The sequence below is a fragment of the Lonchura striata genome, chromosome 1A (assembly GCF_050655825.1).
Source record: "Lonchura striata isolate lonStrDom1 chromosome 1A, ASM5065582v1, whole genome shotgun sequence".
NCBI classification, from domain to species: Eukaryota; Metazoa; Chordata; class Aves; order Passeriformes; family Estrildidae; genus Lonchura; species Lonchura striata.
This window is the reverse complement of record NC_140741.1, coordinates 57,287,273-57,300,283: the sequence shown is the minus strand read 5'-3', so window position 1 is coordinate 57,300,283 and position 13,011 is coordinate 57,287,273. Positions and strand designations below refer to the sequence as shown.

The following is a 13,011-nucleotide window of genomic DNA, read 5'->3' as shown; positions in this document are numbered from 1 at the left end:
ACAACTTCTCTGAGCAGCCTGTTCCAGTGTCCCACCACCTTCATGAAGAATCTCTTCCTAGTATCTTATCTCAACTTGCCATCTCTAAATCTAAGAAGGAATTAGGAAGATGTTACTTTCTAGGGATGTAATAGTTAATAGCTGCTTTGGCTGTAATGCTGGCCCACTTTAGCTCGTGTGCTGTCCCAGCTGTGATATTTACTGGGGTTTGTGGTCATCTTTGGATTTCAGATGGTGCTTTTCATGCTGCTTGTATCTGTTAAAATGCTGTATGTTTTCTGCTCTGAGATATTTCCTGACTACTCAGTAGAAATATCTGATTAATTAGATATCATTAGGTTAAATATAGTTAAATACAGAAGCACAGGTAATTGCTTCAAGGATGATGCTTGCATAAATAATTTTTTCCTGTTGTTTTTCTTTCTCCCTAGATCAGCTGTTGAAATACAACCTATTCTTTGTTTTGCCATGGAAAGACCCCATACAACAAGGAGACAGAATTAGAAATCAATCATGCACAAATGTTGTCCAGTGCAAGTGTGAGAAAGTGAGGAAAATAAAATAGTTTTTTCATTAACTTTTTGAAATCTAGTAAAGGGTCCTGAGCCTGGCCATTTACCATAGAAATAGAGTACCGGAAAAAGGCACCTCTAGCAAGGAATTTCTGTAATTTCCCTTTGTATAGTGTAAACCTGCTTCTCCTGAATAGATAGGATTTTGGAGGTGTCCACTAGTAATTTATGCCTAGTTTGTACCTTGTTGCATGGAGCAGTTGGGTTTATCTGGTACGTTGTATTAAAGTGGTATCTGTGTTTCATTTATCAACTCATAATATTTTATGCACATAAGCATGGTGAAAGGCATGCCAAAAGAAATATTCACATTTGGATTGAAATGATCCATTAATATGAAAGACCAAGATCTATCAACATCATTTGTATTCATGTACATGCTAAATAATTGTGTTTTCAGAGTGGGTATATTATGGCTTCCTGATTCTGAAATAATTACAAGCCTCAGCTATAGCTGAATTATTAGTTGCAGCGATTTAGTTCTGTCAGAAATGTGAATATATAGACGGTTAACATGGTGTGGGGCAGCAGTGGTGAAGATAAATCTGTAGCTGTGCTGATTATTCACCTTTCCAGACAGCAACATTCATGTCTTTGTCAGTATTTGCACCCATCCACCTCTGTAAAACTGGGAACACTATTAAAATCAGATCCTTGTTTTCAGTATTTTTTTAAATTGAAATCATTATATTATTTAGTTTTCTGATATCTTGTGGGCCACACCTGTGCTCATACACCCTGGTGTCCTAATACTTTCAGTGCCATTCAGTACTGTGCTTGGCAGGACTAAAATGTGCCAAAAGCAGTTTGATTATTCTGACTATTTTGCTAACTATTTGGTTTCTTTGGTTTTTCTCAAAATGGTTAGTACTTACTGCTTCTGTCTTTTTTTTTTTTTTCTTTAGTCTGAAAATTGTAGTGCAAGTAACTAAAATAGGAATTCAAATAAGCTTAAGTACTTCATTTGGAAACATTTGCAACTGACTCATTTGTAGGTGATAATCTGAGCAACAAGTATTGTAGTCACCACCAAAAACTATTATAAAATTACCTTTTGTTTTTTAAAGAACAGAAAAAGTATGTTTGCAAATAAAGATAAAAACAAGTGTAGAGAGGTTGTTTGGAAGTCACTTGTCACTATACCTTAAAAAAATAAAGTCCATTGCTCCCTGTCTTAAGCAAGGAAGAGCAAAGAAAAACAGCCACGTCCTTGCACTTTGTGTTCTCAGCTGTAGCATGGGGTCAGCAAACCCACTAACCTGCCAAGGAACTAGCTTTGGCTACAGGGTTTTTGCTGCCCCAGACAAATCTGAATACTGACATGCTTCATTGCCCAGACTGTACTATTTGGCATGTCCTCTAAAGCCTTTTACCTTCTGCAGAAAATATCTAAGTTAGTGTCTGATCACACAGGACAAGTATTTTTTCTTATTTTTCCCTAAGTGGAATTTATATTTTTAGTCTCTCTACTACTGAATTTATTAACATTTTTTCTACATTAAAGTGACTAGATGTTCAGCTGTAGCTTTTACCCAGAGAATTTATGTTAATCATCAGTGAATTACATGGTAGTGATTTAATTTATCAGAGTATAATGCCAGGATAGCATGTTTCATAGCTTTTTTTTCCTTTCACTTTTCTGTAATGAAGGATAAGAAGAATATCTGTAGGTGGCAATAGTACTTTAACCGTAGCCATATGCTGTTTGGGGGTTTTAATGGGTACGTTACCATCAAGTTAATTTTCAAGTTAGCCTTCTGCAATTCTGATTCAGTAAACTGCTTAACTGATGCTGTAGACTGGGGCATTGTGTTTCCTAATGTCTGACTGCAAATCTGAGTGCCAGATTCTCCACACCACCAGCAATATCGACAGTAGGCAAAGTCATGAATGGTTTTCAAAATTTCAGTGTTTGTCTATGTAACTATTTAGTTATTGATTTTGAACCACTAAGTGCAGGCATGGATTTCTAACAACAGCACTGTGATATTTGTATCATTAGCATGATGTTAATGCGCAGTACAAGAGGCTATAATAATATTCACAAATTACAGATTGTTTCAATGACTTTGAAGAATAAAACGTGGTGTGTACCCAAAATAAAAAACACCAACTATATGAAGCACAAGTTCTAGCCTGCACTTGCTTTTCTGAGATGAATTGAAGGTGCTGATGGGTAACAGCAGTATCTGGAGAGTGTAATGGTATCTGTGCAGCTCTGAGGTCAGGCAAGAGAGAAGCACAAGGCACCCTGCTGGGGTTAGCTGTTTGTGGGCTCACGTGTTGTGGGTTTCAGGTATGCTCAGGGCAGACTTTGGGCATCTTATATATGGGCTGCTGAAACATGGAATTGCTGGAAAATACCCTTGGAGGTGCAGCTGGGTCCATGGCTAATGGATTTGGAGCAGCATACCAGGTGTTTACATGGCATTCAGTGGATTACAAAATGCCTTTTGTAATTTTCTTCTTGAGTAGGAACACAGCTAAAGTGTCAGAGATAGCTACCTCATTTGGTCATTGCACTATGATACACTGGATTTCCCACTGCAGTGGATATAAGAGCAGCTAGGATTACAGAAACATTGCAAACAACTGTGCAAAGTAATAAACAATTCTTAATTTGAAGTCGATAACCATTTTTCTTCTGCTTCATTATTACTTAGGTTATTGGCCCACTGAAAATTAAATAAGGTCTTTCTTTGATATGCATAGTTTATTTTAGATTAGGCAAATCTAACTGAATAGAAAAACTTAAGTTCTATTTATGGTCTATTATCTGTGGTGGCATTTTTGTTCCACAAAATGGGGAAATGAAAAATCACTCAAAATTCTAGTTGCCACTAGATTAACTCTTTGTTGAGAATACTGTTTTTGGGGGGAATCTATACAGTCCTACTACTTTGCTGAATAGCAGTAGTTCAAAATAAAGAACATTTTGGCATAAATTTAATCATTACATTTGGTTGTGAATGCCCATTGCTCAGAGAAAGTTGTCCCTGTAATTGTGCTACCATTTTAACTGGTATTTTCATTATGGCTCTTGTACTCATCAGGGTAAATCCAGGGACCATTTGTTGTGCCCCTGAATCCACTGACTAAAATGTTGGAAAGATAAACTCTGTGTAAAATGTAAGAGAATTATTTGAAATAATGAAATAGTTATAGTTCCAAGTGCCAAACTAACATGTGAAATCAAAGCAAAAGTGAGTCAGCCTGTTATGACTCTGGGAGCAGCAGGTGAGGTGGGGGGACTCTGTGACCTACTTCACTGCTCTGATCTATTGGTATTAGTCATCCCAGTAGCCAAACCCCAAAATTCCACATCTGTTGGTATTGTTACCCAGGTGATAGTAAAAAGAACATCCATTTCAAACACATCTGTGATTTCTCATGCTGTGATTCACTATACCTGACTAGACTTGTTGTTCTATAAGGTTAACATGTTGTTGTCCTCAATATATTTCATCCTGTTTTTTTAGTTATTTTTGTTCTGCAGCCTCAAATAGTTCAGGCCTCCAAGAAAACTTTTATGGTAGTGGAATTCGGTAGTCATGTAAGGAAAAATCTAGCAAAGACTAAGCCTTTAGGTCTTTTATTTCATTTTTGATCCTAAATTATCTGAGCTACCTTGTACCATAGGCCTCCTTTCTTGGCACACTTAGAGTTCAGCCTTGTGAAGGAACCACAGCAAAGGTTAAGAAAAATGAGCATCCAACACACATAAAAAGAATTTTATAACAGTAGTGGTGGGTGGGGATGAGGTTAAAAACCTTACTGTAAACCAAAGATCAGACAACAGTTTCTGTTGTTAGGATTCAAACTCAGTTATAGAACTATGACCTCAGCTGTCCTTAATTACCTTGTTGAGGTAATAAAAAAGGGAGAGTCTTAAAAACACTACCTTTGCTCTCATTGGTGGACAAGGAATTACTGGGTTATTTAGAAGTTGAGGCTGATGTCTTTGTGTGTATGTGTATGCTTCAGACCTGTGCTGTTGTGTTTATGGGATTTTTAACATTATGACTTATAAAGGTCATGAGACAGTTTGAAATCTAGGCTGAATGACGCGGATTACTCACCCAGGAACCTGGGTGCCCCCAACCCATGCAAATTGTGCTGCAAAATGTAGATAAATGGTTCACAGGCCAGCAGTAATGTTCTCAAAACTCATTGTGCTTTCTCAGTTTTACAGCATGGGCTGATCATACAGAGGGTTCATAAGGAACGTAAAACATCTTTCAGCAAGTTAGACTTGTGTGTTTGCAGTGCTGCCACATTCCAACTTGTTGTCCTGCAGCTCTCAGAGAGATGGTTTTTCCTGGGCTGTGGTGGGCACTGGGCCCAAGACAAGCGCACTACTAAGAGATGTTGCCTCAAGCTTTCTCCATGGCAGGCATTTGTCTTCTGCCGTGCCCTAGGTCATCTAAGGAAAGGATCAGGAGATTATGTTACAGCTGTTGGGAAGGATGGCACGGTCCCCTGGCAGAGCTAAGCAGCCTGTGACCCAGCCACTCAGCACCTCCCCATCTGATACATCCTCCAGGTCTGGTGCTGTCTGGCTGATGGAGCCTGCAGCCCCCAGTGTGTACCCAAAATAACTCTGTCCTGCACAGCCCCACTGCCTTCCCCAGAGTTGCCCGCTCTGCAGGGCAGCAGGAAGCCACCCTCGGTGCTGCTGCATGCTCCACACTGTGTGTGCCACAGGCTGCTGCCATGTCTCATGCGCTCCTCTCAGCAGCCCAGGGAGCTCAAAACGATTGTGTACTTTGCCTTTTGCTCTGAGAATGCAAGCATAGAGGCACTGCTAGAGTTTTCCTTCTCTCTTCGCTTGCTCTTCCCATACTGCTGCTGCCTCCTCTGTGCTATTCCATATCACTTTCTCCTCTCCATACTTCCAGATGATTGTACAAGACATGGGTTAAAAATAGTCTTCCAGAGGAGAACCGTGTGGAACATCTTCCAACAATGGAAGTTAATGTAAACAAAACCTGATAGAATGGTTTTCTGGTTCAGGATTTTACTAATGTCTTTAGCTTTAAAGGGATTTGAGATTTTTGTGAGGTAAATGACCTGTTGCAGGCTACACAGACATTTCAAGTTAAATAAAAAATTTAAAGCATAATACAATCTTACTGCGTACTCCTGTTGCTTGGGATGGAAAGGTTACTGAAGATTTCCCTTCCTGTTGCTATGCATTTTATTTTCATTGTTGGGTAGCGTAGATGAAGGTGAAGGTAGCAGCTATTTCAGGAGGCTGCCTGTGAAGCAGAAAAGTGTTTTAGATACCTTTTTCCATCCTTGTTCCCCTGTGCACAAAAGCAGATGCCAAGTACCACATGCTCCCCTATTTTGTCTGTCAGGTGCTTATGTACGATTCATCTCTGCTTTTGTATAAAGCCTTCCAAGGAAGTCTCAGATGCTGAGCTGGTTTCTCTGTCTCCATCCCTGTGTTCCTCTGTCTCCATCCCTGTGTCCATTTTGTCAAAATGCATCTGGAGAAGCATCACCAAATTGTATGTTCCCAGGTAGCTTTCTATGACAGTCCCTGGGGTCCTGTAATGTGAAAATGTTTGAAAAACATAGCAGCAGTAAGGTGGAGTTACCTGTGGTGTACCTTTTTTCCCTGAGATGAACTGGTGTAAAGCAGTTTTTACTGGGCATATATCCAGGGTAGCTGGTGTTAGAAAATAAGTCTATAGTCAGATTTAAACAGATAAAAACTGCTTAAAAATTTATCATATCTTATCAGTAGAGGCAACAATGTCTCTCAGCAGGTTTTCACCCACTCCATGAGTGGACAAAGCAGAATGCACACCTGCAGGTCAATTCCCTGAGTACATGGTAGATGAGATCTGCCACCCCAGCCCCCTCATCTTCTGCTCTTGCTGGCAGAAAGATACGATGTGTAACTCCAGAGTAAATGAAGCCATGTCAAACTGAAAGTTTGCTGTCCCTTGCCTGGGATAAAAAAGCAAAGGGGGTTTCTTACCAGCATTGTAGCCAAAATGTGCACTATACACTGGCTTTAATTTGTTAGGCTTCTAGTGGTTGATATACATTGAGAAATCAATTTTCACAAATATAAGCAGATTGTTTACATTTAGTCTTTTCATCTCAGAGCAAATTTAAAATATGGCACCTTTACATTACAGCATGCCAACAGCTGGGATGGATTATTTCAGGCAAGCTTTTGTGTGTCTTGCAGTATCACCTACACAGCAGATTGCTTAGCTTTGTTCCCATGTTTATCATCAGTTATAACTTTCTCAATGCCCACATGCTTTTAAGTTCCCTTTAAAACTGGCTACTGCCACAAAATATTCTGTTATTCTTATAATATTTAAATGACATAGCATGGCCAAAACCAATTTGGGCTGACAAGAATTTCCATCAGTACACAGCTGAGGCATCAGCCTTCAGCAGAAGAGTCCCATTAACAACACCTATCTTTCTTGCAATTTATTTCAAATTCAGCTATCTCAGGCATCCATCCGCTGTCTTCCATCTTTTAGAGAAATTGGCAGTTATAAATTGTCTGGGGAGTGGAATTCATTCTGTTCTGACAGTGCAAAAACACATGACAATATACCTGGTGGTGGTATAGAGGCCAGCACAATGCTAAGAGTTTCTGCTCTGAGGAGGGTATAATTGCAGATATGCTTAGCAGTATCACTTAGCTGCATTTGTTTAGGTTACACTAAAGCCCAACTGCTTCAAAGAATTTATATATATAATAAAAATATCCTTCAGACTTTATTTGAAAGATCCATGTATGTTTCAAATCTTTCAAGTAAATCACAAAATCCAAGGGTGTAGAAAGATTGAGATTGAATGTTTATAAAAGGTTACAGCAGGAGGTAGTCATTTCACACTCCTTGTTTATCATGTTAGTACTGGGACCATGTCTGAAAGTTAATTCTGATGGGTTTTTTCTGTTGTTTTGCTAGTGCCTCACCCTGATACTCTCCAGATGTCTCTTGAGGAAAGACAGGTTAAAAATGAAGTGAAAAGACCAAGTAGATTTTCCCGGAAAAGAGTTTTAAAAAATGGTGCTTGTACTATAGCCCTGAGTGATGGAAAATTTAGTGAAATATCAGTGTGCCTTTGAAATAACCTTATGGAAGAGCCATTGGCCATAAATTAAGTCAATTACCTGTATGCATGCATTCCTAAATTCTTGAAAATAGTTTCTCTGTTCTACCCGTGTGCCACGTGATCTGAGAAGGTCATCAGATTCTTCAGTGTATGAGTGTCTGAAGGGAGGGTGTCAGGAGGGTGGAGACAGACTCTTTTTGGCAGGAGGCAATGGACAAGAAACTGATGCACAAGAAATCCCACCTGAACATGAGGAAGAACTTCTTCACTGTGCATGTGAGTGAGCACTGGAACAGGCTGAGGAGAGAGGCTGTGGGGTCTCCTTCCATGGAGATATTATGAAGCCATTTCAATACAATCATGAGTAATGTGCTCTAGCAGACCCTGGTTGAACAGGGAAGATGGACTGGATGACTTCCAGTGGTCCCATCCAATCTTACCCATTCTGTAATTCAATACTTGCATAAATACCTTGGTGTCTTTGCAAATCTACATGAAATTTAAAGTCCAAAAAAAACTCATCCTGAGTATCCATTGCAGCAGGTATCTCACCTATGAAGTAAACTCTGCCTTAGCTGCTTCCGAGACTGATGCTGACCAGTCCTGACAGTATGATCTAAAAGGTCTAACTAAATTGTGATGTGTCAAAGCAGCAGCACTATATGCTGATCAAACTCTAGATGATCAAAATCAGTTTAATTACTGTTGTTAAATTTGAATAAGGAAGATAACATACATACAGAAATCTAGAGACATATTTCTGAAATTTCTTACAGGGAACAGACTGTCGTCAGGGATATAAACCTTAGGAAGATTTTCTGCACTTATTCGATTAAATCCTACTAAATGGAATTAGGGAAAGCCAGCTAGAACAAATTATGTATTTCTTCCCTCCTCCTGAGACACTGTTCTGATAGAAGTGCTCCTGCTAGCTTGAAGCCCAGTTAAACATATCATCTGCTCAGTCTTAAAACTGCAAGACTTCATATTTCTGATTCAATAACTGATGCTATTGCATATTCTTTATTTTGTATGTAGCTATCTATATATGTATTGATGTGTTTATGTGCACACATATAATTTATGTCTATAAATTCTAGCTTGATACACAAAAGTGTAACTGTGAGCTCCATATCTAACATTCAGAAGTATCCAAGTGCCACGAACTTGTAGTGAAATTGAATTTCAAATTTACTAGTGGATGAAACCAGGATTTTAATGCACATCTGCAGCAGGACTGTAGTAAACTAGAGACACCAATGCTGTGACTGCTTTGAATGATCCTGCAGAGCATGAGAAGCACTTGCTAATTACAATTGCCACTGTTTTTTCCTTGCTTTAATGCCTGGCCACAATTTATAGAATTAAAACCCATTTGCCATACCAGAAGTGATTTGAAAGGGTCCTTAGTTGTTGAAAATTGATAATGTTCACAAGAATCTAAAGGTTTATCACAACTCCATGACATTTTAAAAATCTTTTGCAAGAATTGATTACTAAAAACCAGCTCAAAAACCTCTCTAATCAACCTGTAAAAAGCAGAATGAGTCCAATTATTTTTTTCTTTTTGGGGTAGAAATGTACCGAGATTGGTACATTCCTTCTCAAAGGAACTCCTCACTTTCTTCCCACTGCCCTGGCTTACTGTCCATCCAACAGAGAACCCAGCCAACAACTGCTCAGCCTTTTGGAAGACTGAAGTCAGGGCTGCATGATGTATGTATTCCCCCTGCCCAGCGTGCAGTGCCACCTGTAAACTGCTTGCTCTACCTATGAAATGCTGTAAACACTGGGGAGGTATAAATTAATAATGTGTGTGTATACATATGTATGTCTGCAGAATATCTAATGAACAAAGAGAAGGGAGCTTGAGCAGTATATTTTTAACCTCAAATTTTTCTGTCTAGTGTTATTCTTTCTGATTTTGCAGGATAATATGAGAATGTTGATGATAGGCAGGAAGGGATTTGTTTGCTGAAGCGTCACTCAACTGCTGAGGAATGTTGGGAAACTAGGAGAGTGGGAAATGCTCATGTGGATGTATTTGCTGACACAATGTTTGTATGCATGCAGGTCTAGAAGTTACAAAAAAAACCAAAATCACAGCTTCTGAGTTGAAAGGGATCCACAAGGCTCATCTCATCCAGCTTTTAAGTGGATGGCCCATGTGGGAATGGCACCTGTGACCTTGTCATTATTACCACCACAATCTAACAACAGGGTCAGGAGGGTTATGTCAAGAACTTTTGGGGGAATCAAGTAAAAAAAAGGTTTTTCACAATGCAAACAAGCTGCAGCAATTTCAGCTCTGTGCATGCAAAGAGGATGTAAAAAGCTATCTGTAAATACAGAACACACCTTGTAGGGAGAAAACCTGATGATGTGGGGTCAGTTAATCTCTTCTGGTTTTAAACTGCTGTATATTTTGACAGATGGCTGAATATGTCATGCTGAGAGTTACTGAACATTTGTTTGTTTTTATTCTCACCTTAAGATTATTCACTTCAAGCTATTTAAATGCTTAGAGACATTGTTTAACTTTTTAATGTTTATTTGCTGCTGTCCCCATTCACTACAGAGGAATACAAGAATTGCCTTCTGATTTAGTTGAATTTATCTATTTCTTTTCTCCATCAATGAAGCTGAGTTGTGTATATATGCACCTTCATTTCAAACTATTGGATGCGTTAGGAAAATAAATACATTATCGTTTTGGAGACTGACCACAGGAAGTTCAGATAACTAAAGGAAATTTAGCAGTAGTAAACTTACCAGTACCAAAGGGGAAAGTTTTTAGAGACTTGGTGAAACATCTCCTAGAGATTACTCATTCTTGGGCATATTTTTGCTGGGTCAGCTATTTAGTTATACAGAAATTTTTTTCTCTTTTCTTGAAAACCAGATGATTTTTTATGTGTGATGCTTTATCTCCACAGATGTTCTAATGCCACATTTGCATTTTTGATCCTTCAAGCAATTCTGCTAGTTTTCATCTTTCCCTCATCTTAGTTTCAGCAGCTGGTATTATGATATTCAGATATAACTGCTGATCTCAGCTCTACCAGAAAATTCACACTGAAACTTCCTACTAGGTTTTTGCTTAGATTAAGCTGTTTGTTATTTTTCTAAAGCCTAACTGATTCAAGTTGTTATTGAAGTTCTTTTAGAAAAAATAATGAGGAATATAGTTCATTATAAAGGTTTAATAGTTCATTTTGGGGTGCCCATGATTTCACAGATTTTCATAAGTAATAGGTGACTTAAGATTTGACTCCATGTCTTTTACATTAAGAGTCTTTGGATACACATGTACCCTATGTGCTATGACACAATTAAATTTTTGTCAGCTAAGAATGCAATTCATGATTAGCTTTTTTTACTTTTGACATCTGCTATGTTCTGCCTTCTGCCCCCAAGCATGATTCCCTGCCCACTTTCCTGAGTCAACACCACAGCTTGAGTAGATGTGCCAGCAGAAGATGAGGGAGCTAATAAAACTCAGACATATGTATTTTTGCAATATAATAATTTGTTTTGTTTTGATAGAAATAGCTCTCACCTGCACCAGCTCTCAGAGCAGCTCACTGTTGTTGAATCTAAATTACAAGCCAGCTTTAAAGGATAAGATTCTAGACTAAACACAGACATTAAAGGTACATCTTTTTGCCCTGATTATACATACACCTGTAGCATTACACACTTCCAGCCATCAATTCTACATACTAACTGAAGGTGTGTCATCCAAGCAGTCAGTGGTTTTTGTTGCAGCTTAAGTACATAGTCTGACTACTCCTCTGCCCAAGTTACTGCCTGTGGACAGCTTCCATGGGTTGCTTCCACACTGACATCACCAACCAGCCATTTCTTTTTATGGCCTCGAGGTCTTGGATCCCTTCCCATGCCCATAAATTCAAATACACTGATGTCAGCTAGTGGCTGTGCTGGGGAGGCCCCACCTGGAACTGGGATCATCCTTCATCTAGGAAAGGGGTGTGTGGAGAGCACCCTTTAGCTGCTGCTGGCTGTGCACTCGGCAGGGCTGCAGGTGTGTGACCAGCACGGCTTTGCTCACCAGCTAAGGCAGAACCTTAAACTTTCAGCTCAAGCAAATCCTCAAGCCATGCCTAGAGGTTCAGTGTAACGAAACAGAACTGCTGAAAAATGGTAGGTTATTTTTGTGAAAACTTGTGGTAGAAATGAAAAATAAGTTTTACTAACCTTTTCCTGTTAGTTTTCAAACTGGATAAGGTTTATGATCTGATATCTCAAAAGATAGAACATACGAGAAAATACACTGCTTAGAAAAAAAGACAACCTTTCATTGTAAGAAATGCCAGATTTTGGTGAGTGTAAATGAAGAATACACTCTGTTGTTGTGTAGTTGTATCAGACTTCTGTGATTGAAATGCTGAAAATCATTGCAATTGGTAAGGGTCAGACTTGCAAAGTAGAATCTGTCAGATCCCATGTGTTTGTGATACCACTTTTTTCTGAAGGGTTTGTCTTAATTTATGTAATAGGACTTCTTCTTGGCTGTTTTACTTTGTTGTAACTGTTGTGTGCCTGTGCTCTAGAAATCTTAATTACCATTGATATATGCTTTGTTGCTTGTTGTAAAAGACCACTGGTAGGCCTATAACTATAATGGTTTTTCTTCTCTTTTGATACTTAAGTGTTTGTCTATGAGATTCTTGTTGATAACATCATGCCTTTGTTCTGTCTGGGCTTGAAAATTCTGATATCTGTAAAATTGTGAGCCTGAGGTGGTTACAAAGCAGAAGTGGGGAGCTACTTGTAGCTCAAGCAGAGGCAACTACTCTGTAGCCCTCCATATCAGACCAACCCAAACCCAGCTGCCAAAACCGACTTGGGTTGGTTTGGTTTTTTGTGGGGTTTTTTTGTTTGTTTGGTTTGGTTTGGTGGGGGTTTTGTTTGTTTGTTTGTTTTTTTGTTTTGGTTTTTTTTTTTTGTTTTTGTTTTGTTGTTGTTGTTTAAGGCAAGAAGAGGGGCAGCTTCATTTTTCAGTGACACCTGAGGCCAGCTGATGATGAGCATATTGGTGGGCACTGAAAGGGAAGAGTGTTTCAGTTTATTCCAGCCCCAGAGCACCATGCCTGCTGCAGGGTGTCTTCTCCTGTTCTGCCAGGTGTCTGTGACATTGAGGTTCCCTTTGCTTTTGTTGGCTTAGGATTGATTTATGTATAAATGCTTCATAGACATAGCTGTATTGGTAAAGAAAAATCCTGCCCTTCATACATATAATTCAAGTAAGAAAAGATTGGTTACATGGCGTTAAAGACATTAATTTTGTTCCAGAAAACTGCATTGCTTTATAGCAGATTAG

At 38.9% G+C, this 13,011-nt stretch overlaps 1 protein-coding gene across 8 annotated transcripts in view; it reads left to right on the top strand.

Moving 5' to 3' along the window:
- Positions 1 to 13,011, top strand: part of TMCC3 (transmembrane and coiled-coil domain family 3) — a 132,677-nt gene that overhangs the window by 67,811 nt on the left and 51,855 nt on the right. The window contains exon 1 of one of the 8 annotated variants that reach the window (XM_021527982.4): positions 21 to 11,831. The exons of the other annotated variants lie outside the window; for them this stretch is intronic. Coding sequence (XP_021383657.1) covers positions 11,829 to 11,831 — 3 coding nt within the window. The 5' untranslated portion in view covers positions 21 to 11,828. Of the gene's footprint in view, positions 1 to 20; positions 11,832 to 13,011 lie in introns of those variants that run through there. 8 annotated transcript variants of the gene reach the window in all.